Source organism: Notamacropus eugenii, chromosome 1, assembly GCF_028372415.1.
Source record: "Notamacropus eugenii isolate mMacEug1 chromosome 1, mMacEug1.pri_v2, whole genome shotgun sequence".
NCBI lineage: Eukaryota > Metazoa > Chordata > Mammalia > Diprotodontia > Macropodidae > Notamacropus > Notamacropus eugenii.
This window is the reverse complement of record NC_092872.1, coordinates 657,559,694-657,587,436: the sequence shown is the minus strand read 5'-3', so window position 1 is coordinate 657,587,436 and position 27,743 is coordinate 657,559,694. Positions and strand designations below refer to the sequence as shown.

Genomic DNA, 27,743 nt, shown 5'->3' with positions numbered 1-27,743 from the left:
GCCCAAAGACTCGAGGTTAGGGTGGAGTGGGCAGTACTACCATTTGGCCCTGGCATGGTGAATTGCTGACTATGCTGGCGGAGCCTCAGTTCCCTTCTCAGAAAGTGAATGGGCTACATATAGGATTTGAACCTCCTGTTGAGTAAGTCTTCAAGACTGGTTAACTTGGAAGCTACTCCAGCCTTAGAATGACTTCGAAGGAAAGCAAAGGCTGGGATCTCTTCCATCCCGAGTCGGAGGAAGATGTACAACCGATCAAAAGGATATACACACACACACACACATATATATATATGTATATATGTATATATACACATGCATATACATATATACATACATACATATATATACACACTCGGGAGAGGGGGCGTTGAGGAGGAGGGGAGAGTGGTAAGGGGAGGTAATCTAGATGGACGGGAGAGGCAGAAGAGACAGGGAAAGAAGAGCACTGCATAGCCTTTGCCTATTCTGACACTACCCAAGCAATTGCTTTTACACCCCCAACAGAGCCCTACTCTAGATCCCATACCATCCCCCACCTCCTCCAGCCCACCCTGCCACCTCTGGCAAGTAACACTGCCCCCCTGGGCACAGATGTCCAGCCTCTGGCTAGTCATGAAAAAGGTACCAACATTTCTCTCCCTCAGGATCTAGATAAGGAATGCCCCTCCCACCCCTACAAACAGCAGAGACACCCCCTCCCCTTCCTTTTGTCTCCTAAGGAATAAGTGGTATGTGTACACTACACTACACTACACTACACACACACACACACACACACACACACACACACACACTCACATCCCTTTTCTTGCTCTCAAATCTTAGAGCCCGGCAGGGGGAGGGGAGTGGGAGCTTAGAGAATAACCCGAGAGAACTTGGCATCTGAAACCCACCGTGTCCGCCTCTCAAGGAAGCAGGTGACCTGTAGATAGCAATAGGCACTGAATGATGTTTGCTGCTGCCATGGAAATGGTGGATGTGGTGCGCTCCCAAACTGGAAGCCCCCCACGCCACTCCTAGGAGGCCGCTGAGGGTAAGAGGAACTATCCAAAGCAGAGCGAGGCGCCCCCCCGCGCCGCCGCCGCCACCGCCACCGCCACCACCACCACCACCGCCGCCGCCGCCGCTGCCGGGGGACCCCAGCTCCGAGCTGCACTTGAGCATCCTCTGGTACATGGCTGAATGCCGGGAGAGGTGCAGCCGCAGCGGGGGGCAAACTTTGGCTACCGGGGGAAAGGGGTGGCCCAGGGTGCGGGGAGCGGGGGGGTGGGCGAAGAGGCAGCGCCTCACACACACCGAGTGCCGGCAGCCTCACCGCACCAGGGCACCCATCCTTTCCCTTCGGACAGTCTTCTCCCGAGCCTGGAGTCCGCGGCGCCTTCCACTCAAAACAATCCGAAACATAGTCAAGGTGAATCCAGCTTGTGTGGGACTGGTCCGAAAAGGTAACCCCGGGCAAGAAATACCACACACCCAGGGGCCGGTCCCAGCTTTCCAGGGCTCCAGGTTCTTAATACTCCCAAATAGTTTAGGGTGTGTGCATGAGTGTACGGGGTTTTTTTTGTTTTTTGTTTTTTTTCTTTTTGAGGTGGGGAGGAGAGAAGAAGGATGTTAAAGAACCTCCAAGAAGTCCCCCCCTTCTAAATGACATCCATACTCCAAGAATCCACTAGGTCTCCGGCCGTTCAGCATTTTGCGCGTGGGCAAGAGAGGCCACTTCGCCGGCCAAAGCTCCTTTTGGGGGTGAAGAAAAAACCATCAAATTGATCTTCTTCGTCCCTCCATTCAGCTCCAGCCGGTTCTCCTCGCTCGCACAGGCAATCTCCGGGCAGCCAGCTCACCACGGGCGAAGGCTGCGATAATCAGACTGCTCCCAATGCAATCTCAGTGGTCTGACTATTGACAGTAATACCCGCCGATGTTTTCCGACAGAATAGTGCACCCTTCTGAAAGAAGTAGGGAGGGAAAAGGGAAACAGAGAGAAAGAGGAAGAGAGAAAGAGAGACAAGAACCAGAAGAAGAAAACATACACACATACACACGCGCACACACACACACAGGCACACACACACGCTTGCGAAGAGAAGGGGCTCTATGCAAATCTGCAGTCTCCAAACAGCAAATCACCGAAGCTCGGATGCAATGCAGAGGACGAGCCTATGTTAAAGAGGGAGGCTGAGTCTAGCTGCCCACAAAAATCGCCCAGATTTCTCTCTGACTTCAATTCTCGACATATCAAAGGAACACGTGTGCACCGTTAGGGGAAACACCTAAAAAAGCAACTCTGCCTCTTCTGCAGGTGATTTCTCCTTCCAAATTAAGGTGGTAAAAAGCCCCATTCCCCTACCTCGATGGTTCAGATATACCACTGTCTTGAGAGCTTACTTACATCTTAAAAAGGAATAAATTCCGCTCTTTTTATTGAACGAAACTTGTTCCACCAGGTGTTCAAACCCAGGCTGCTAAATATGGCTTGACACTATCTACTCAAGCATCAGTTTTGATGATCTGGTAATTACACACATTACTCGTAACAAAGAGTTCTCGTTACCACTGATAATGTTGAGCCACAGCATCATAGCTCATATACAGCAGTAAAAATGCAAGGAATAAAAAAAAAATACTTAGTAGGACTGAGAATAAATGAATTTGGCTCTAAAAAGCTGGGAGGGGAGAAGATGAAAGAAAGAGAAATAAGGGCAGCGTGGGTACACAGACACTTACAAAATGATATCCCCTTAAGAGCTCACAACTAGTATCTATTTTATGGGGAGGGGGGGAGATGGGGTTGTACTTATCTAATACTCCAAGTCTGAATAAAAAATGGCGTCAAGGGGACACTGACTTAAACTTCCCACTCCTAAGTAAAGTAGGAAATTTACAACCTCAATGACCAATTATTGAACAAAAAGTAGCATTTTGAAGTATACTAGAAAGAAAAATGAACTTGAGAGTAAAAAAGACCTGGGTTTTTGGTCTATGATATTCCCCCTGCTTCCACTTGCTAACAATGCTTTTAAGCCTCAGTCTCCTCATCAGTGAAATGGGCATAATTCTTACACTTCCCATCTTATAGGGTTATTGTAAAAAGTGAGATAACTATGCAAAAGTTACTTGTAAGGATGACAAAGATGATGGCTCAAAAAGTTGAAATAGTCATCGAAAGACTAGCACTCTAAAGCTATAATTCTAAATCTAGTTTTGCATGGTTAAGGATATTTAATGAACTTATTTTCCACAACAGATGCTTCATGATGTAATTGGGAGGAGGAAACAGCAACAAAAACATAGATTAGTGCTAGGTTTGATAAAGAGCTTCATTGTGTTGATTGAAGGTGGTTATGTTTCCTATGGTTTGATTTATTTTTAAGACTTCTCCTGAACAATAAATGAAAATAGTTTGATTATTAATTACATGTATATGTAATATTTCCTCAGAGACATGTAACCTAAAGCATGGGAAAGTCACCAAACATGAAGCTAAAATATGTCTTCCATACTGTACTCTGCAGCCTTACAATGTCTCCAAAGATGACTGTTTATATGGATGTGTTCGCTGAATTTAATTGAAAAAACTCCAATTGTAAACAATTATAACAACATATCCTGAAAAATAAATGATAAAATGCTTTCCTGAAGAAATGTATCAATTCAATCAGTAACCTACATATTAATTTGTAGTTGGATATATTGCTACCTTGCACCTAGGGAAATTTGTTGGAAAGTTTAAAGGCTTCATATGCATTTGGCAAGTACAGTGTATCATGAAGAATTTTGAATGAGACATCTCAACACTATAACTGCTGTACATTTAGGTAATGTTTAGGCAGCAAACATCTACATCTATAAAATCTCTTTATATATATGTATACTCTTTACTCAAAGATCTCATCCAGTCTCACAGTTTCAACCTATGACTTCTGTAGAAAGAATTCCAAAATCTTGATTTTTCAGTCCATACCTCTTCCCCTGAACTCTTATTCAACATTTCCATTCTCTTCTTTACACCTTTTTCTCTGAGCGCTCCCATGGAACCACAAGAATAACAGTCATGAATCACTCAAACAGAACTTTAAGGGTTACAAAGTGCAGTCTTCATAACAACCATTTGAGATAGGCGGTTCAAATTTTATCACCATTTTTACACACACACACACACACACACACACACACACACACTGGTCTGCCATTTTTAGTTGACTTCTAATCCTTATGTATCATATTTGAAAGACGTCATTCGATATCTCCCTCATGACAGAAAGAACTGATGGAACTGATATATGATTATGGACCAGCCCTATAAGATTGTTCATGGAAATGTATGATATGGACAAATAGGCATTCTTCATTCATTTGATTTTTTCCTGTGTGAATAGCCAAACTCTTGACTGCTTATGGGGTTTATCTAGCAGGCTTTTAAATTTCCCAGGGTTTGGTAAAACTTCCTCCAAATTTTCCCATGTCTCACCATGTCGTGGAAGTGACCCTGCATTTTCAAAGGGTATGCCAGCAGGATCCAAGCTGTAGAAGATTCTAACATGCTAGAAAAGCTTTGAGTATGATCCTATAATCACACTGAGTCTGCTTTCCAAGAACTAAAACAGCAAAAATAGGTTGGCTACCTGGTGACTAAATCTTAAGGATGGCAACCATGAAACAAATTGAAAGTTCTTTAGTTTATAAAAATATATATATTTAAAAGCAGTAAGAGTCTTATAAAGGAAAAGAATAAAGTGAAATAGAAGAAAGGTTGTAAGTTCAAAGTGCTTATTTCCAACTTTCTCATTTTATACTGTGGTGTGATGAGAAGAGCACACAAGACCTGGGTTCTAGTTCACACTTTACTGTTAATTAGCTCTGTGACTTTGGGAAAGTTGCAAAGCCTCTGAGAATCAGTTTCTATGTCTATCAAGTGAAAATAATATCTCTCCTATACCTTACAGTCATAGACTTTGAGAATTGAAATCATTTTACTCAATTCATACCTGAAACATGAATCGTTTTTACAATATCTCTAGCAAAAGTTAACCAGCTTCTGCTTGTACACCTCCAAATAAATGGGGAGTGACTACCACCTGAGTAAGTCCATCCCATTTTTGGATAGTTCTAATGGTTAGGAAGGTTCTCCCTATCTCTATATGCTGAGACAAAACCTGTCTTTCTGATTTGATCTGAAATCTGCATTCATAACAGATGTAGAATTCCTCATCAAAACCTTTCAAATACTTCAAAACACCTATCTTTCTGGTCATGGTTTTCTTAAAACATGGTATCTAGAATTGAATACTATATTGAAAAAAAAATGGTCTCACCAGAAAGAAGGGAATACAGCTAACCCAACACCATCCTTGTCCTGGATTTTTATCAACAACTTCAGATCCTATCAGCTTTTTTTGGCAGTCATATCACAATCAATCAGGAAGCATTAATTAAATAGTATCAATCAATCAACATGACTTTATTAAGCACATAATATGTATCCCCAGAGCTAAGCATTGGGGATACAAGTATGTGCCAGGCTCACGTATATTGAACTTGCAGTCTATTTAAACCTTCCTTATCTTTCTCATGTGACTTGTTATGTGATGTCTCCTCATTTCTAACTTTGTGCAGTCCCAAATTAAGGACTTTTACATCATCATTAAACTTCATTAAAATGACACTAGATTTGTCAGAAGACCCAAGTTCAAATCCTAGCCCTTTTACTCACTCACTTTGTAACTTTAATAAACAGCAACAATAATAAATAGAATACATATAGTGCTTTAAGGGTTTGCTAGGCACTTCACACAACAGTCCTGGGAGGAAGGTGTTATTATTTCCATGTTACAGATGAGGAAACTGAGGAAGATAAAAGTTAAATGACTTGCCATGGTCACACAACTAGAAGTGTTTAATGCCTAATTTGAACTTGATACTTCCTGACTCCAAATCCAACATTGTATCCACTGCACCATCTAGCTGTCTATCTGACTTTAAGCAAGTCACTTCAGCATTTGGGGAACTCATTGCCTTCAAATGTAACAAAAGGGGATGGTATTAGATGGTTTCTAAGATATCTTTCAGCTCAAATAAACTGTGATCCTGGTTTGAGCCTCAGTATTGCCACTTATTATCCATATGAATTTGGGCAGATTATTTCACCTCTACACTTAAAATGGGGATTTTAAATCTTGTACTATTAATTACATAAAGTTGTTTATTAGAAACAAATAAGCTGACTCCTAGAAATCACTTTGTAAGGCTATTACTATTATTATTTTCCCCAATTCAATTAAAAATTGATTAAGCATCTATTATGTGCAAGGTATTATGGGTTCTAGGATTTGAAGAGAAAAGACAAAAACAAAACATTCTTACTCCAGGGAATTTACATTCTACTGGGAAAGGGGTATGGTATGTGTGCTGGTAAGTATAAAACAGGAAAGAAAATAAAGGAATTAGGATAAAAAGTCAATGAGGAGGGAGAAAGTATCAACCGCTGAGGGGAGAAGGGAAGGCCTGCTGAAAGAAAGCATGCTCACTCCTTGAGCAGGCCCTTGATGAAAGAGAGGGAATCTGAAAGGTACAGATGACAATAACATGTACTCTAAATCTAAGGGAGAACTTAAAAGGTACACAGGTAAGATGCCCCAATGAGTAGGGAGGACAGCTACTAATGAATAGAAAATAGTATTCAATCAGTTCAGTCAGTCCTTTTTCAGGCATGTTTGATTCTTTGTGATGCCATTTGGGGTTTTCTTGGCAGAGATACTGGAGTGGTTTGCCATTTCCTTCTCCAGCTCATTTTACAGCTGAGGAAACTGAGGCAAACAGGGTTAAGTGATTTAACCAGGGTCTCACAGCTGGTAACTAACTGAGACTGGATTTGAATTCCAGTCTTCCTGACTCCAGGCTTGGCATTCTATCCACTGGGACACCTAGCTGCCCCAACATTGACTGTATAAAGAGGAAATTAACCTAGGAAAAGTATGTAGAATCATATTTTCACATTTTTCAGGGAGCTTGTATTTTTTCTTACAGGCAATAGGGAGTCACTGCAAGGTTTTATTTAAGCAGGAAGTATCATGGGAAATAGGGGACAGATTTCAGTCATTACAACACATACCACACAGTTAACACCTGAACGTGTACTAACCACATACAATCTTGCAATGTCCTCTGACTGGTTCATGTATGTTAATCTTATCTCCAAAACTAATTTCTAAATTCCAAAAGCCAGGGACAATGATTTCTTTTGTTATCTCTCCTAGTGGCAGAATCTATGATGAACTCAAAGCAGACACTCATCATACATACCCCTTCCTTCGTTAGCAAGGAAAGGTTATTTGGATGCCAGGAAGCTGAATCCTTAGATAAGAACAAAAGAGTTGAATGCAGAAAAAAGGAGGGAGGAAAATCAAGTGTGAGAAGTTATGGTATCTAGGAAGAAGTCTGGAAAGAGGGAAGAGAGAGAAAGTATGGAAAGGAAGAAGGCAATAGGGAATGATGGGAAGAAGAAAGAATACGTGGAGAGACAAAAGAGGACAAGTCATCTTTAATTATTTTTTGTGCTTGTGCTCTCCAAACCAACCCTACTGTCTCAAGAAACAGGATGGCTGTCAGACAGACACTTCCAACCTTTTCATGTTTTTCTTAAGCTTAATTGGGAATCCTTACAGCTCAGTGCTAAGCTTTTTAAATAGAAAAGTAGGCATTAAAAGCAGCAGAGGGGAAGCATTATTAAAACCCACAGGCAGCACCAAATTTTTTAAAATTAAAAATGAAGAAGGTGTCAGAATTACATTTTGCATTTCTACTGGTATCAGCATAATGGGGGGCGGGGGAAGCCTAAGCAAGTTCAAGGTATCTGTATGCTTTGGGTTTTGAGATGGGAAGGAAGGAATGCCTCAGAAGTAGGTACCTTGGGACCTTGGGATCTGTGAAGTTCAGAAAACCTTGAGTCTGGAATATGGGTGGACCCCAGGGGCAGCTATCCTCAGAGAGAAAAATGAGGATAGTGATAATGATAATAATAAGTGTATTTCAAAGAATTCTGAAAGACTTGAGAATTTTGATCTACACAATGTGACTAACCATAATTCTTGAGACTCCATAGTGAAACTTTTCTGATACACTTTCTGATGGAATCAGGTTACAAGATAGAGACCTATATATATATTTTTAGAAATGGACAATGCAGGAATTAATTTTGCTTGACTATGTATATTTGCTACAAGGGGCTTTCATTTAATTATTTTTTCAAGTGTGGTGAAAATATGTGATAGGAGTGGAAAATAGATTTTGTTAATTGAAAATTAATATATGTATACATATATACACATACATTCATCCATGCATGTATGTATATATTGGATCCATTTTTACAGGACTTGTATGATCTCCTTTAGAAGTATAGTTTGGTCAATTGCTTTCCTATTTAGGTCATCATCATTTTCTAGTCCCAGTCTAGCAATGACTAGTCTTACAATTGAGGCTTTTCAGTTAACATAGGTAACACAGACCTATAATGAACGCATAAAGTAGAACAGTATTACTCAATAATTACTCCAAAGATCAGACCTCTCAAATGTTTCACATCTGGTTTGCTATGTTGTAAGGGCAGCTAAGTGGTACAAGTGGATAGAATGCTGGCCCTGGGGTCAGAAGTATCTGAGTTCAAATCTGACCTCAGATATGTGTTAGCTGTGTGACCTTATGCAAGTCACTTTACCCTGTTTACTTCAGTTTCCTCATCTGTAAAATGAACTGGAGAAGGAAATGGCAAACCACTCTAGTATTCATGCTAAGAAAACCCCAAATGGCATCATGAAGTGTCAGAAGTGACCAAATCAACAAAATAGCAATCACTACATTGTATAATTTACCTAAAAGATGAAATCTGAGTTCCAGTGGAAGAAAAATTTACTCCTCAACAGGGTAAGGCTGGCATCTAGCTAGCACAGTAGTGAGAGCATGGAGTCAGGAATAACTAAATTCAGATCTGGCCTTTGAAACATAAGAGCTGTGTGACCCAGGTAAGCTACTTAACTTCTGCCTGCTTCAGTTTCCTCAACTATAAAATGGGTATAATAGTAACATTTAACTCACAGAGTTGTTGTGAGCATCAAATGAGATTATAGTTATAACATCCTTAGCGCAGCATCTGGCCTATAGGAGGCCCTTAATAAATGTTCATATCCTTCCCTTGCCCCCTCTTCCAATTCCCTTTAGGAGAAAGCAAGAGTCAATACCCTCATAAGTTAGACTTTAGCAAAATATGGGCTCTGTGGGTTATATCTTTGAAATTGAATTTGTTTTCACATTTTACCCAATATTGTGTGGTTAACCATTATGAGCTGTAAAATAACACATTTCCCCCCTCATGTCCTTAGCTAAAAATTGCAAAATGATACCCTGGGATTTTGTTTTTGTTTTCTCTTTGTTTATTACAGGCAAATATGCTTTGAGAAAAAAGTTCTGGTGATAGTATAATCCTAGTCTACTTTCCTTACCCCCTAATTAGCTTGAATCCTTGATATTCTGTTTGACCTAGGGACCATGAACTGACAAAGCTTTATTCAGCGAATTCCATGATGGCAAGTGTTCTTGGTTTTTTTTTTTCCTTGAATATTCATGTTTCATAGACATTTGTTGATTGAAATGAAATTGAACTATTTCCATTCTGTCACCTAAACTGTCCCCTTGGGCTATTAAATTCCAGTTTGGGACCCCAAGGCAAAATTCTATAAATTTGGGCATTTCTTTTTAATCTAGTACTTTTCACTGAAATCTCAAGCTCAGTTCATCTTTTTGTTAACCATTAAAGAACTTGCTGAAAATAATTCTAGCAAACTCACTTATAAAAGGGAATAAAGAGAATGAGAGGACACAGAGAGGTCCTAGAATAAAAGTGAGACAAGTCCTATTCTAAACATAAAATTAAACTAATCCAGATTTCTGTTCATTAGAAAAGGAAAGGAAAATAGTCATTCATGGAGTATTTATTGTGCTGGGGAAGGGGATACTACTTGTGAACCCCTAAAACCATTTCTGGTCACTATTTGGAAAGCAGCCATCCTGCACATGCCCTCTTTCTCATCACTGACCTGCACACCTCTGTCCATGTTGTATAGTTTCTTTTTGCTAGCTGAGCTAACCTGCCTGACCCACAGGCCTATATTTGCAGAGATGATTTCATATTCTTCACCCCTTACAAGGCCATGATCAAGCCTCATTTTTGTCATACAACAGCGTCTCACTTTGACCCTGTTTTTCCATTTCAACTATAAAAACATCTGGCCCAGACTTTGCTAATTCTATCCTACATCACTTCCTCATCAGGTTCTCCACTGTCAGTCTCTTAGATTCACCCCCTATTCACCTCACACCTCCTAACTGACTTTATCTACCACCATACAACAGTGAAATCCTTTTCACTACTCAAACTTAACACTCCTACCTCTGAATGTTCTCTTCATCTCTTATCTATCTAATGAAACAATGCCCCTTTTCCTTTTAGTCCTTTTGTCATTTCAAACTCAGCCCAAATCTTTTTTCCTCAAATAAGTCCTTTCCTCATTAGGCCAGAACCAACCTCAGAGAATTATAATGCCATATCGATAGTTTAAAGTTTCATTCCAGATAGTGGGGGAGACATTCTGGAAGTGTGGAAACACTCTCCAGCAAACAGATTATAACTACTCTACAAATCAGCAGCATTATGGAATGTGGGGTAGGGCCTGAGGTTCAAAGAGATTTAGTGATTTGCTCAAGTTAACAGAGGTAATTAGAGACAAGGTTTGAACTCGTATCTTCCAAGCTCTAAATCCTACAATCTATCCATTGTACCACATTGCTTCTAACAAGGTTAATATACAAATTGTTGATAGTATACATATCCTTATAGTATACATATACTCTCCTTGTGTCTTGTTGCTACCACTTGATTGTACACCCTCTACCTGCCCCGTCACAGTCACATATATTAAGGCCATTTAGGCCAGAAACATCAATAAACCAAAATTCTAGAGATCCCAAATTATTTTAGACACAGCTCAATGATAATGCTACCAAAAAAAGGGGACAAATGGTATATTGATCCTGTGTCCAAGGAGTAGCATTTACTGGCAAAGGAAAAAAAAATTGTAGCTTATTTCCCTAGTGAGAGCTGATTAACCACAGAATTTGAGAGTTGAAGGGATCTCAAAGGCCATCTAGTTCAATTCATACATGAAAGGAATCTACACTGTAACATACCTGTCAGGTGGTCATCCAGCCTCTGCCTGAAGACCTCCAAAGAGGCAGAATCCACTTCCCCTACAGCAATCTTGTTTCACTTTTGGAAAACTCTCTATTTGTTAGGAAGCTTTTCCTGCTATCAAGCTTAAATATGCTTCTTTGTTACTTCTACCCATTTTATCAATGAATGGAAACCCACTGGGGTCAAATAAAACAATTCTAATCCTTCCCCAACATGATAATCCTTCAAAATACTTGAAGTAAGGGATCATGACCAACCTCAAACTCCTACCCTCAGTCCTCTCTTCTCCAGGGTAACCATGCCCAGTTCCTTCAACCAATTTTAACACCCTGTGGCTTAAGGATCTTAATCATCCTGGTTATGGAACAATGGCAAAGTACAGTGGGCTCACCACCTTCCGAATTCTGGAAGCTATTTTTCTCTTGATGCATTAAGATCCATCAGGATTAAATTAATTTTCTTTGCATTTCTTTTCATTTCACTGTTGACATTTTGAGGTTTCAGATAAATAACCCTTTGCCTCCTATCCTCCTCCCCCAGTCCAGATCTTTCTCAGAATAAGTTATTTAACCTTGTCTTCCACATCCTATACTTCTGAAATTGAGTTTTTTTGGTACCAAAGCAGAAGACTTTACATTTATCCCTATTGAATCCCATCAAATTAGATTTAGCCCATTGTTTTAGCCTATCAAGGCTTTTGTATCCCGATTCTGTCATTCACAGTATTTGTAGGCCCTCCCAGCTTCTGCGTCATCTAAAAAGTGATGAGCATGCCATACATGTCTTTGTTCAAGTCACTGATGAAAAGACTTAACAGCCCAATGCTAAGCAGAGATCCTTGGGATACATCATCATACACCTCCTGCCACACTGATGCTGCACCATTAGCTACTACTTTTTGAGTCAGGTCATCCAACCAGTTCTGAATTTGTCTAAGAATATTATTTTCTAATCCATGTCTCTTCATCTCTTCCATAAGAATACTGGCAGATACTATTTGCCTTCCTAAAACCTAGATAAGCTCTATCCACAACATTCAGCACTTCCGCTAGTTTAGTAATCTTATCTAAAGGGGAGATTTAGTTGGTTTGGCTGGATCTATTCTTAGTAAAGCCATGATGGCTTTTTGTAATCACTACTTCTGTTTTCAGTTGTCTGCCAACAATGTCTTTAATTATGCATTCTTGAATTGTCACCAGAATGGAAGTTGAGCTCACTGGCCTATAGTTTGTAAATTCTCTTCTCATTCTGATACATTAATCCTTCTCTTATTTCATGATGCCTCTTCTATTTTCTATGATCTTTCAGATATCACTGACTGTGGCTCAGCATTCCCTTTGCTGGTAATTCCAGGCACTCAAAACAGGCAACAACGACAGAACCAGGCACCTTAACCCTGCCAAGTCCTGAAATGCCTGGTTCCAATGTAAACCAACATCAGCTATAGGGAAGACTGATGCCGGAAGTTGAATATGTATGTGCTTGTTGAACTAAACAGCGACATTTTGAAAGTATTCTGTGGCCAATTCCCTCATTCAAGATAATGGGAAGATTTTTTTGTGGACTTGTTAGTAAGGATTCCAAGGCAGTTTGGTGACTGGCGCTTTGTCTTATGAATGCCTTGGAGTTAGAAAGGCTTGGTTTCACATGTTTGGCTGTATGACCCTGAGCAAATCACTTAATCTCTCAATACTCTAGTCAAGTCTCTAAGGCTATAAAGGTGCAAAATGGTTGCTAATCTCTATTGATAGAAATACCAGGAGATCTCTATGCTGAGGAAATCAAAGCTCCAGAAAAAGAAAGAAGAATAAAGGTAGTTATTAACGTATTATGAAAAAAGCTGTCTATTTTAGGTATTGTCCAACCTTGACTTTAGCTTTCTTCTCAGTTGGGGAAATTTGTAGGTAGACCTGAATTTGGGTGTTAAATGAACTTAGACAAGAGAGGAAGAAATAAAAGAGTTTGGAAAGGTACCAGTCTATAAAATGGCCCACAGTGTCATAAATCTAGTTGGGAAATCAGAAGACCTGAAATTTACTAGCTGTTGCTTTCACTTTGTGATCCACAGGTTTGTAATCCTTTCAATGTGAATAATAATGGTCCTACCTACTTCACAGGGTTGTTTTCAATTAATTTACAAAATAAATAAATTACTTTGTAAACCTGAAGGTGTTACATAAAGTTGAGTTACTATTACTGTTTGAAATCATAACTAGTCCAATGATTTTTGCTCATTATCAACACTATTATTCTACTATATGCATATCTCCAACAAGATTTTCTTAAAAACAACAACAGCTTTATTAAACAAGATTTTACTGAATGCTAAGTATATATCCAGTAGGCCACCAATACTATTTATAAAATAAAACAAAACTTTTCCACATTTCTAGACATGCTGTTTCTACACCTTCTGATTCAGAGAATTTTAGTTTGAACACTAAATTAAATGATTATAAAGAATAATGAAAGCTATTATCATGTTTTCCTACTCATGTCTTAAGCATAGTCAAAAAAGATCAGTGTCTTTCTTATACTTTATAAATAAAATTTACTACGAAACTAAGGTGCTCACTGCCAGGGTATATTGCAGAGCAAATGTTTATAGCCAGCTTATAAATCCCTGAAAATGGGGGATTATAATGGAAATAGTGACAGCATCTTAACTATAGCAGCAAATAATATTACTGTAACAAAACTTATAATCTCATATATTTGCTGTGGGACTGATGGAGATTTGATTACAGGTCCCAGATAACCTTTCAGTGATTCAATTCAAATGGCATAATTATTTCATATTCTTCAAATTCCTTAAAATATTTTTCAAATGGAGCAGCTTAGGATCCCAAATATTTATTCTGAAAGGACAGACACAATTTTTTCTTTACTTCTATAAGATACATCTGACCTCGGAGGCATTTGAAAAAATCATTAATCAGTTGTTTTTTTTTACTGTGTACCTTTTTATTTATATGTGTGAAAGAGTTACTTTCCCTCTAGATCTTCTCAGATATATTGCCAAGATGATTCCCCCAGAGAACCATGTGTTTATCTTGACAGGTGTTAGTGAGATCTGTGGATCTCTGCGGAATTATTCCTGGTTGTGTTGAGGTACAGTAGAAAACATTAACTCTGCAAACTAATGAACTTACCTTATTGCATTCTAAATAAAATAAACCATACAGTGAGTAGGATTAATCTACTAATGTCTTCCTAATGAAGCTTTCATTAGGCATATGGTGTGGTCTTCTATACCTAATGCATGCCAGGAATTAAAACGAAGCATACCTGGGGCTTTTCCTCTTTTCCGATAATATTCTCGGGTGAATATTTTGGTGGTTTACTTTTAGATTGTATTATGGGTCTAATGAAAAACCGACAGACACTAGCACAGTTTACAGATTTAGGGAGTTTGCCCAAACAGGGCAGGAAAAACAAATATTTTTTTTCATTGTTGCCCTTATATTAAACCTGGATTTATTCTGATGGGGAGGTAGAGTTGGGGAGAGGAATTCTCATTTTCTCTTAAATGCAAAATCTAATTCATTAACAAGGTTTAGGTTCTAAATGTTGAAAAGGGAACTGTTTCAATGAGACAGACCAATCATTTCTCTGCCTTAAGCTGAAAATGCTTGTGTATTACGATAGTGTAGGCAGCATTGGAAGGTGAGAAGAGAACTGAATTTGGAATCAGTGAACCTGGGTTCAAAACACTGCTATCCCACTTATTACTTGTACTGCCATGGGCAATTTTCTCAGCAATAAAAGGAAAGTGTCCTAGATGACTTCTAAAGTCTCTTCTAGCTCTACATTTATGATTAAGATCAGAACTTTAGCTAGAAATTCTGGAACTTACTAAAGATGAATTTAGTGGAAGAGACCTCATGTGTTAGCACATGGTTTAAACACTGAGACTTCCCTGACTGATGTCAAGGAATCTATTCTGGGGGATGGGATGGGACTGGGCAGAGAAGAAGCTTACCTGAGTATAGATAGAGTCCCAGGGTAGAGATGGGAGAAAGGGCGGTAGGGGAGGAGAGTGGAGCAAGTTATCTACTAATTATTATTGCTAATCAGGTGTTGGCTTAATTGTTTCTGCCTATGGAGAGAGTAGAACTAGTGTTATTACTTTCTATATTAGCCCTGGAAAGCCAGGATCATCTCACCTTAGAAATAGCTTTGATCATGATCAATCAATTAATCAACAAATATTTATTAAATGTCTCTTGGAAAACTATAAATTATGTCATCCAGTACAAACTAAACTTCAGTTACAGTGAAAGAAACCACTGTTGCTTCAGACTTCAAAAATTTTGAAGTAATTTTGCCAAAGAAATTACAATGAAAAAGGATCATAAACCTACCTCAAACCTGCCTTCATCACAGTAATACTTCCCACTTGGGAATGTGCTATTACATAAAATTGGATGTGCAAGGTCTATTATATCCATTTAATAATTGTTCAATTGTTTCAGTTGTTTCCTATTCTTCTGGACCCCATTCGATGTTTTCTTGGCAGATACTGGAGTAGTTTGTCATTTACTTCTCCAGCTCATTTTACAGATGAGGAAATGGATGCAGGGTTAAGTGATTTGCCCAGGGTCACACATCTAGTGTCTGAGATCAGATTTGAACTCATGAAGATGAATCTTCCTGATTCTAGGCCTGGCACTCTATCCATTGAGCCACCTAGTTGTTCATAGAAGGGCTAGTGTTCCCTGCCAAATTACCTTGTATTTAGTTTGCATGTATCTCTAATGTACCTACCTACTTGTTCTTTCCCTTGGTAGACTGTAATCTCTTTGAAGGCAAGGACTATTTAATTTTTTTCCAAGGGCCTAGCACATAGAAAAAAATTAATAAATGCTGGTGAATTGATGAATTCACACTTAAATGCTCTCAAAAACAACAAACAAAGCCAACAATAAAACCATGTGTCTTAGGTAGTACAATATTATTGTTCTCACTTGACAGATCATGAAACTGAATCATATAGAGGAATAATGACATCTTCAATGCCACAGGGTTAGTAAATATCAGAACCTAAGTCTTCTGACTGCAAAGTCAATGTTCCTTTCAACATGGCATGATGGAAAGAATATGTGGGACTTGTAAGAAGGAGAGATCTGGGTTCTAATCCTATCTCCTCTCCTTTTTATCTGCATAAACCAAGCGCAAGTTACTCGATTTATCTTTTTTATTTAACTGCTACTTTTTTTATGTTTCCTCTTCCCTGAAGGCAAAAGCTCCTTGAGGGTAGGAACTGTTTAATTTCTCTTTTTGTTTGTAACTGGCTTATAGGAAATGCTAAATCAATACTTGTTGACTGATGGATGTTGACTCTTTCACTGGGTTATTGAGAGGATCAAATGAGAATGCCTGCAAGGAGCTTTGCAAGGTTTAAAATGCTACGTAAATACCATCCAGTACATGCCACCGCTGCCTCCTTAATTTTCTTTTTACCTTTTCAAAAAACTTTCTCTGGCCTTGTTATTCACAGATATCCTCATGTGACTCTAAGATCATTTCTGTCAAGTTTTGATGGTGTTGATGATGATGAAGAGGAGGAGAAGGGCTTTAATTCGTCAACTTTAGGCATAATTTAGCACCTGAGCTTCAAACAGATGGTAAAAGGAGAGCCACCCTATTACCTTTCTCCTGTAGCAACAGAAGCCAGAAACAGTATGAAAGCAATGGATCATGAAGAAAAGTAATTTCCTACTTGAAGGATTAGGCAGTGCCCTCCTTTGTACTGTTAAATCAAAGTTTTTGTTATTTTTTCAAGTAATACTGATTTTTTTTTCAATTTAAATAAATAGTCCCTACAGAAACTGCAGGAGAGCCCCTAAACACATCACTTCATAGCTAATCAATAGGAGAGATAAAAAAAAAAAAACCCTTTATGTTGTACTTTGAGCTAACCTATTGATACACCAAGAAAAAAGAATTAAACTGCTATACAAGCTAATTACCTTCACAAGGAAGAATTTCATGTGATACATAGGATTTTTACTTCCCTTTCTCTATGAAAAATACAGGTGATTTTCATGAAAAGTCTGCATGCATTTGTTAATATTAGGAAATTGAAAATTGCAAATTTCAGTGAACATTTACCTTACCGCTTAGTTTTCCCACAAAATTAACTACTGCTATTAGCTTGTAATCAATTCAGTCTGAGGAAATTGGAGCTTTTCAGATATGGAAGAGAACTGTGCTCTGAATATCTTGTGAAAATTCTAATCAATTTAAAAGGCATTATCCATGCAATGAAGAGTAAAATATAGTTCTTAGTAATAAAGGCAAATAATAGATGTACGCTAAAAAATGTGGGGATGGATGGAAAATCATTAGCCTATTTTCACAACTAGTTTCTTAACCTTTGTGTGTGTGTGTGTGAGTCGTGTTTAAGGAAGTTGCACATTTCTGTGCTAAAAACTGGCACACTATATAATTAAGAGCAAAAAAAAATCCTCATTACTAAATAATAGGGTTGTGACAAAAAAGAAAATGCACGGAAAGTAACAAAACCACCTCATTTCTTTCTACTCAATCCACAGCTGTCTCATTTCACCTGTATAAAACCCCAAACCAGGGTACCTAATATGTGCCAAGTTTATCAGACGTCATGGGTCTTCAGAGTGATTGGAGGACATGCTTCTTAGCCTTCATTTGAGATGTTCTTTTTGTCAGTTTCTGTCAAAACACCATGCTAGGGATTCCTTTGATGTGGTTACTTCTCTTGGCAGGGATTAAGAGAAAGAGGTGTTTGTAGTTATACAGGACAAATGCCCTGTATTACCCTCCCAAACCCAGTGAAGTAATTTGGGATACAGATTAGGATATTTTTCATGAAAACTAAGGGAAGGTTTATATTAGAGGATAAAGAATTTGAAGGAATTCAGCATGAAGTACACAGACAAAGAGTAATTAAAGGGATTAAAATAGCACTGCCCTCTGAGGTAGGAAATTTAAAATCAAATCCCAAGTCTGTTACTTCCTATTAAGCCTAAATCCTTGGGCATGTTGATGGTTGAGTGGGTGGCTGTCAGGGCAGGAAATCAGGAAGTTCAAATCTGATTTTAAACACTTATTAACTGTGTGACCTTGGGCACATCACTTAACCCTGTTTGCTGCCTCAGTTTCCTCATTTGTAAAATGAGCTGGAAAAGGAAACGGCAAACTACTTTAGTATCGCTGTCAAGAAAACCCCAAATGGGGTGATGAAGAATCAGATGTGACAATAACAACGTCAGCCTTGTACAAGTTACTTACACCTCATCTGTAAAATGAGTGAGCTGGACTAGTTGATCTCTAAAGGTTCTTTCAGCTCCGACATTCTCCGATTCTATAATTCAAACAATCAAGAAATTAGGGGAAAAGCAAAACAAAATAAAACAGATGAAGGATCATCTGGATGATACTTTAGCCAGCCCAGATATTTGACCTTCCATGTAGTTTTTAGAGATACTCTCCAAATTTTAGAACAACAAAAAACAATTTTCAAAAAACATCTTGACCCCAGATCACTTGAAAGATGCAGACTCATAAGCCTACAGAAAGGAGCGACCTTAGATGTCATCTAATCCAACCCTCTCATTTTGCAGAAATAGAGAAGAAAAGGGAATAAGCCTTTATAGAATACTTACTATGTTCCACAGATGATGCTAAGTGCTTTATAAATATTTTCTCATTCGATCCTGGCAACAACCTTGTGAGGTAGAGGCTATTATTCCCATTTTACAGTGAAGGAAACCGAGGCAAACAGAGTTTAAGTGATTTGGTTAAGGTCACACATATAATACGTATTTGAGGCTGGATATGAAGTCAAGTCTTCTTCAGACCTAGCACTGTCTCCACCATGCCACCTAGCTGCCAGAAGAGGAAACTGAGGCCTAGAGAGGTTAAATGGTTTGCTCAACATCACACAAGTAGTGTATAACAGAGTAAGCATTTGAACCCAGGTCTTTTGACTAAATCCGGAGACCAAAAGTTAGGGTGGGGTTGATTAACAGGAGGCCAAGTATAGATCACTAAGCAGGCCCCCAATACTGTGAAAAAAAAACAAAAAACAAAACTAAATATGGTACATCTAGATTCATGGATCGTTGTAGAGTCAGAAAGGCAATTAGAAATCTTCTATTTTAATTCTCTTATTTTACCAATGGGGAATATATAGAGGTAAATTTTAAAGGGAACTTGACATGTTCTTCTATTTGTTTCCCCATTATTTGGCACAGTTCTTTGCACATAATAAATGCTTAATAAATTCCTTTTCATTCATTCCATTTTTTTAGAGAACTCCAGATAAGGAAATTTCCCTATATCTTATAAATGGAAGATAAATACCTGTTCTTCAAGGAGAGTTGCGTGGCACAGTGAGAAGTTAATGATTTACTCAGAGCCACCCATTCAAAAGATGGCAGAAATGGGACCTGACCCCAAATCTATATGACTCCAAGGCCAGCTCTCTCCTCTCTCTCTGCTATGCCATGATGCTTATCACATATTTCTATAGAACATTTACAATATGTTGTAATCTGGCTATTTATCTTGGCTAATGTAGTTTTAGAATCAAAGCATTTAAAGGCAGTAGCACCAGTCAGACATTTTTATTGACCAGATGCTTACCTTCTATTTGGGAAATGTTGTTTATGAAGTTTTTAAGAAGGAAAATATTGATCAATATGATTCTCTTACATTTAATATTTTAGCATTCTACAAGTATCTAATTACCAGGCTGTCTAAAGAATTTCAATTACTCTAACACCTGAGCACCACATACTGATTAAATGAACATGAGCAACAGGTTATGGAGTTGGGCAGCCCAGAAAACCATTGTGGCATAAGATCAATGGTTATACCCGTTCACCAAAGAGCAGCTTTGTCACTGTTTCCTACATTCAGCAAAGGTCCAGATGAATGCTTCTGACAGCTCGCCTCCATGACTTCCTCATTGTGCCAGTAGGCCCCTAGTAACAGCAATCAAAATAGCCTGAGCTTATTTAAGAAAACCCAGCTCCAAGGGAGAATTATTGTAATGATCATGTCGTTGTTTAAATATATTTTTCAACAGGAGAGGCATCCCTCTGTGCTTCTAAATAGGGACAATTAACTAGAATAAATGTAAAGGCTTGCATTCAGGCCTCCAGATTCAAATGCCCAAGCACAAAATGGGGGAGAAGCTGACTTGGCAGCAGCTCAGATCAAGAAGAAAAACAAGCATTTATTAAATGCTTATTATGTGCCAGACATTGTGCTAAACACTCTACAAATATCATCTCATTTAATCCTCACAGCAATCCTGGGAGATCAGTGCTATTCTCATTCAAAGCAGATGGATTAAGTGACTTGCCCAGGGTCATACAATTAGTGTCTAAGGCTGGATTTGAACTCAGCTCTTCCTGACTCCAGGCATAACATTCTATCCTCTGAGACACCTATCTTCTCTCTAGACCCTAGCTGACCAGAAGTTATATAAAAATCTACTGTTATAAAACTACTAAAGAAAGCTACTGTAACAAATTAATGTAAGCATGATATCTAAATTATGGGAATTAATTCTCTTATTGGTTAGATTTCAACTAAAGTAGTGTATTCATCACAAGGAATCAGATTTTAACACGGACAAAGAATATTCAGGAAAGGATCACTATGTTCATAAAGAGCATGGGAATCATCTCCAGAAAGATCAGTTTAATGGAAGTCAAGATATATTTAGGACTGAGAATAAAAGACTAAGAGTAGAAAGTTAATTTTTAAAACTTGCCTTAATGAGAGCATCAGGTTTCAAAAGACTGAGGAATCAATACAAGAAAATTACTATTGTGGACAGCTATGATTTTTGCCAGCAAGGAGGAACTGTCCTGAAGGTTAGAATTTGGGATAGAAAAGGAAAGGTAATAGTTTAATGTGAAGCTCAGATTGTTGAAGGTTAAGAGACGGAATTTGTAGATATTGTAGACTAAAATTGGGAACTAGATAGCACATGCATCTGCAGAAGATCTCAGGATTTCAGTTGACTACAAGCTCAATTTAGTCAAACAATGGGATTTGAAAGCTTAAAATGATGATGTGATGATCTTAGGCTGTGCTAATAGAATATTATCCACGTGATGTCAATACTACTGAATTGAAACAACACAAAAGAAACATAGGATGTGCAAATTTGGAGTATCCACCCCAAGTATTCACATGGATGATCTGTGTCCTATCTCTGGTAGAACATTCTGAGCTCATGTTGACCTGATCAGCCAGAGTAGGACACACTGAAATTTGACTTTATCATGGTGATGTCATTTTGGTTCCTCTTCCAGAATGAAGGACAACAATCCAACCAACTAACCAAGCTCTGCCCTGGTTAGACCACAGATAGACTACAACATGCCGTTCAGGGGGCCACATTTTAGGAAGGATATTATTAAGCTGGAATGTGTCCAAAAATAGTGAGTCAGGAAAGTTGAAGGGCTTTGAGATCATACCATATGATGATCAATTGAAGGAACAGGGAATATTTGACTTGGAGAAGAAAAGGCTTAGGTGTGAATCTATGGAATACATGTAGAAGAGGATTATTCCTGTTTTGAAGTTCAAGGTCCAGAGGTTTAGATTTGTTGTGATGTTTTGATAACAATCTTCGAGAAGTAAAATTTAGTAAAATTATTTGGGAGTGAGAGGGTTAAGGAGAAGGGTGTTAAGTTTCCCCTAACTTGAGATTTTAGGGAGAGGTTTCAGAAATGTTCAGGTGGATTAAGGGAAGGGTAGAGAGATTCTTGTTCAGATATATGGTGGAACACATGGTCTCTGAGATTTCTTCTATCTTTTATAGTATATTATTCATAGTTATCCATGAATATATTAAGATCTGAAATATCTGAAGTGAATTTAACAAAAATTATTAAGCATGTACTATTTGCAAAATAATTTTGTGTAGTTCTAAAGGCTAAGTCTAGCACCAGTGAGTACAACTTGAAGGAAGGAAAGTTGTGGTTCAATAGTATAAAGAATTTTGTAATAATTAGGTTTACCAAACAATGGAAAGGGCTGTCTATTTTGGTAAGAAGTGAAGAATAATATATTCAAAGAAATTTTTGCTGTGGATTGGAGGATGGATTAGATGACCATTAAATTAAAGGAGGGAAGTATCTCTGAATAATAGATATTAACCCAGATGATCATTGTGTTAACTATCTTGGTTCAAATATGCTTTTAGATTTATGATTTATCTTCCCATCATAGTTCAACATATCAACTATAAATGCTATTTTATAAGCATAAATAAACAACTATGCAGCAAGAGCCAAAATAAAAATGGTCACTAGTTAATAAAAGAAATACAAAATGTTGGTTAATCTGAGTCTAAGGAAAAAGGTTTTTTTATTTGTACTAAAGCATTTATTAGAAATAATAATGGTTGGCATTTATAGAGAGCTTAACAGTTTAAAAATGTTTTATATACATTATCTCATTAAATCCACACAACCCAGTGAGGCAGGAGCTACAGAAATGGTTATAGCCATTTTGTAGATTAGAAATAAGAAGGCTCTTTCCTTTTAAAAACTATATAGCTTTGATTTTAAGTATATATATGTATACGTATACATATATGCATGTATGTATGTATGCATTCACTTTGAAGAGATGCCATTTGTATTGTATTGTATTTGTATTGTAATGAGGAATTCTTTACTTGAGGTTAAAAAAAAGGAGGAGTGGGGTGGCTGTGTATTTCCAAGCTGGAAGAGTCACAGTGACAAAAAGAGCAGGTCTTTCCTTATTCTGAATATACTTGCTGGGAAAGGCAGGCCCCAAGAAGAAAATGCCTTGGCAACATGACCCTTTTGATGATGACTCAGGGAGTGTCTGTATCACACAGGGAAAGAGGGTGATGGAAAATCATGAGTTAAAGGTCAAATCAAGTCAACAAGGATTTATTTAGCACCTACTATATGCCAGGCACTGTGCTAAATGCTGTGGTTAAAAAAAAAGCAAAAAAATAGGCCCTCCTCTCAAGGAGCTCAGGGTTTGATGGGAGAGAAAACATGCAAATAGCTCTGTACAAACAACATGTTTACAGTGTAAACTGGAAATAATCTCAGAAGGAAAGCACCAAAGTTAAGGAGGATCAGATAAATCTTGTTGGCAAAAGGTGGGACTTGGATGGAAATGTGATGGAAGCTAGAGAAGTCAGAAGGTGGGGATGAGGAAGGAAAGGGTTCTAGGCACAAAAAACCAGTTCTTGTAAATGCTCAGAGTTGGCAGATGGAATGTCATGTTGAAGGAACAGCAAGGTGGACAGGGTCATTGGATCACAGTATGTAGAGGGGAGAAAGTGTATTCCTATGGATGTCAATGCCTTGGCACTCAGCACTAGTTATGGCTATAAGCACATCTAACATCATTTTGAAAATTCTCTGATAGTGATGTGGCTAATTTTGGCCCAGCAATAATGAGAGCCTTGCCAAAATCTATATCTGCCCAGTAACAGGTGGCTCTATTGGTTGATAAGAAAACCTTATTTTCTGGGTATGTGACTAACCCCTATGGTTTGTGCCCATTGTCTTGAATGTTGCAAGTTAAGTTCCCTGCTTTGTGACCACATCCCTGAACTGTTTTGTAAAGTACCCAACACACTTGGGTCTCCTTTCCTCCCTCCCCTTACACCTCTGCTTCCCCTTTTCTGACCTCATTCCCTGTGGTTAGCTGCCCACATAGGAACATACCCCCCTCCCAATCCCAAAGCTTGGGTATAAAAGCCCATCTTATCTCAGGTTACTAGTGCTCCTAAGGTCTAGTCCACTACTTCTGTGACAGAAAAGCTCTCTTGACTAGAAGAACCTCTGCTCCCTGATTTCTTTCCAGTCAGTCCTACTCCAGATATTATCTTCCTCTTCAATGGTATTGACCACACAATCTCAGAGCTGGAAGGGACGTCAGGGACTAACCATTCCAACTCAAATCTGTTTAAGGACTCCCTCGACATATATCTGACATATATTTTTCCGTCTTTTACTTGAAGACCTACTGTGGATAAAGAAACTTCCCTAGGCTGGCTTCCTATTCCGTTTTGAGATAGCTTTAATTGTTTGGCAGTTATTCCTTACGCTGAGCCTAAAGCTGCCTCTCCACAACTTCTCATTGCCTCTAGTTCTCCTCTACAGGAATGGCAAGTCTAATCCTCCTTCACATAATGACCCTTCAAACTCTTGAAGACAAGGAGCGTGACTTCCCTAAGGCTTCTTGTCTGCAGGCTAACATTAGTTAAAATTAAGCTATAAGAATATAACCATATGCATTTAAACCCAATGTTTCTAGATATTTTTAAAATTTATCACGTATTCTAAAGGTGTTTTCTAGTTCTAGCTTAATTTTTGTAAACTGTGCTGTTATTTAATTATTACAACAGTCAAATTAGATTTGAACTTGTAAGAAATGCATAAAGGTGGTATCTGGATTTTATAGGTTATTCAGCTTACAAAAGCTGAAATACATATTAAAAATGAAAATATGCTCTCTAACTTCTGGAATTCTTATCAAAACAAAGACAGTGACTAGTATTTATAGAGGGCTTTATGGTTTTCAAAGTGCTTTGCAAATATGATCTTATCTTATCCTTACAGTAACCTGGAGAGGCAGTGTTATCATCATCCCCCATTTTGCAGATGTCAGCAAACTGAGACCATCAGAGGTTAAGTGAATTGCCCAAGTCACACAGCTGGTAAGTATTTGAAGAATCATTTGAACTCTTGACTGCAGGTTCAATGTTCTATCTACTGAGCCATTTAGCTAAAAGACACAGATACTTTATGTACTTTCATTTGGGCAAAACATGCCTGAAAGATGCTGATAGAGAATCTTAAAGTTAAAATTTTTTACAAAGATTTTAATTTTGATTTGGGGAATTTATGTTGTCCCCTTAAAATTCTTCAAATTGACTCCTGCTCTAAGTACCAATATGTCAAAAGCTAGGAATGCTCAGAAAGACAAACTCATGTAGAGAAGCAGCACATGGAACAGCAGAAAGAGCACTGGTTTAGGGGGAAGAGCATCCTGGCTTCAAAAAAATCCGGTGACTTTGAGCTAGTCATTTTCCCTCTCCAGGCCTCAGTTTCCTCTTCTGTAAAAATGAAAATGGCCTCTAGGCTCCATTTTCTATGATCATTTCATACCAGAGAAACTGTTAGAAGGCACCTTAAGGATAGATATCTTGCTCAGACTATACTTTTTAGATCTTTTGTAGTGCCTAGTATAGCACTATACCTTGTATAAGTATATCAAAAGGTAAGTTCTATAAATGCCTCTTTGATTATCATTCAATCCAGTGGGAAGGAGAAGAAAGCTAGGGACACATGGAAGAGGAAGACAATCAAATAGTAAAGACTTTGTGGTTGGCAGATGTGGGATGGGAGAATACATAAAGGAACTCAGATGTGTTAAGTTACTTCTCTGGCATTTATGGCTTCCACTGTGGCTTCCCACACCTGTGACTTATTCTCCAATTGGGGTCAGCATTGACTCACTCCTCTTATCCCAGGAAGCCCACTGACTTCCCAGCCTTCTCAGGTCTGTTAAACGTGATCATACAAGGACAAGGACCGACTGCAAACAATTTGCATAAATCAGCCTTTCCTGTGATATTAGGTAAAGGTTTATGCCTTTTCTCTACTTCTTTGAATTCAAGGAAATCAGGAAAACATTTTCAGTCTATTTATATTTTTTGTTTCTTTTATATTCCTCAGGCAATAACTCCTTCACACACTCAGCTCTGATGTGAGCACTGTCAATTAATGATTGTGTTAACAAACCGTAAAATGGACTTATCCAGGCCCTTCATGCCTTTCAATTGTCCCTCATTACAAAAGACATCCCTCATCTTTCACTCAAATTTGCCTCCCACACAAACCTTCTGTGCTCTCATTTTATGATTACAAATAAACAAAAGTCTAAGCTGGAAACTGAGACAACAGAACTTACAGCATACTCCCTAACTGACACAAAAATAGTGCTTTCTTCATACCACTCTACATTTGTGGTTTGGGATGTCTGGTCCCTCATTTTAATTTGCATTTATTGAGAAACTTGTCCTTTTATACAGCGTGAAATTTAAAATGTATATCCCACTTTATTTTGTATTACTTATTGACAATTGTATCTAATCAGTATATCAATACTTATAGATCAGATTTGGACTTGATTGTAAAAGCCTCAGTGGTAGAGTCTGTAAGAATTTCACTTCTGGCAGAACCAGGAGAATATTGTACACCAAGAGCAACATTGTGTGATGATTAACTATCAGAGAGTTAGCTCTTCTCAGCAATACAATTATCCAAGACAATTCCAAAAGACTCGTGATGAAAAATGGTAACCACATCCAGAGAAAGAACCATGACGTCTGAATGCAGATCAAAGCACACTGTTTTCACTTTTTGGTTTTGTTTTTTTCTTTCTTGTGGTTTTTCCTTGTGTTCTGATTCTTCTTGCATTACGTGACTAATGTGAATTACGTTTAACATGATTGTACATGTGTAACCTATATCAGATTGCTTGCTCTCTTGGAGAAGGGGAAAGAGAAAAATTTGGAACTCAAAATTTTACAAAAAATGAATGTTGGAAACTATCTTTACATGTAATGGGGGCGGGGGGGGAAATAAAATATTATTAAAGAGAAACTAATAGAACTTCACTTTCTTATTCCAAGGGCTAGTTTGGTCACAGAAACTCAAAATCTGTAAAACCTACCCTTCATCTCTTTGTGACCCATCACAGTCTTAGTTGAGTTTGGATCACCAACTATATAAAAGAATTGTTCTGTCAAAGGGATCCCTGGCTACTGAGGAGGCTTGGATCCCATTTATTGGAAATCACTAATCTTATTAATAAAACAATAATGCTCAGAACTTTGTGCCTCAGTTTCTCTTTATCATAGATTTTTATCACAACAATAATCATGTTTTGAGACAGGAGTTCTTAATGTATAACGAACCCCTTTGACATTTTTATGAAGACTATATAGACTCCCTTCTCAGAGTATGTTTTTAAATGCATAAAATAATATACATAGGTATACAAAGGAAACTAGTTATTTAGAAATAAAGATGTAATGGTTTTCCAACACCAGTTTATGGACTCTCTGAAATCTTTCTAGGGACCCTTTGGTCATTTATGCATCCCAGGTTAAAAACCCGAGTTCAGATTATTTGGAGTGAAGTAGGACTCTAGATATGATATTCTACAACTCCCTCATTCTATGGATGAATAAATTAAAGCACAAAGAATGAGGGTAACATAGGTAGTAGAAGCAGAGCCAGGAGTAGAATCCATGTCTCATGATTTCCAGTTCAGTAGTCTCTTTATCCTGACGTCTCACTCTAATATGGACCTCAGTTTATCTTGGGTAGAGCATCAGCAGTGTCATCTACTGGTCTGAAGCAACCACAACTGTGCTTGTCTATTTCACTTTTGTCATCAAATCCTTTAAAATATCAGAAGGTAAGGATGGCAT

The 27,743-nt window shown here is 38.1% G+C and overlaps 1 protein-coding gene across 21 annotated transcripts in view; it reads right to left on the bottom strand.

Annotated features, from left to right (window-relative positions):
* The window catches only part of NRXN1 (neurexin 1), a 1,424,087-nt gene that overhangs the window by 552,927 nt on the left and 843,417 nt on the right, over positions 1-27,743 (bottom strand). Inside the window, exon 1 of one of the 21 annotated variants that reach the window (XM_072635604.1) lies at positions 897-22,139. The exons of 19 other annotated variants lie outside the window; for them this stretch is intronic. In XM_072635604.1, the coding sequence (XP_072491705.1) occupies positions 897-1,179 (283 nt within the window). In that variant the 5' untranslated portion in view covers positions 1,180-22,139. Of the gene's footprint in view, positions 1-896; positions 22,140-27,743 lie in introns of those variants that run through there. One more of the 21 variants, XM_072635606.1, reaches the window with a different exon arrangement.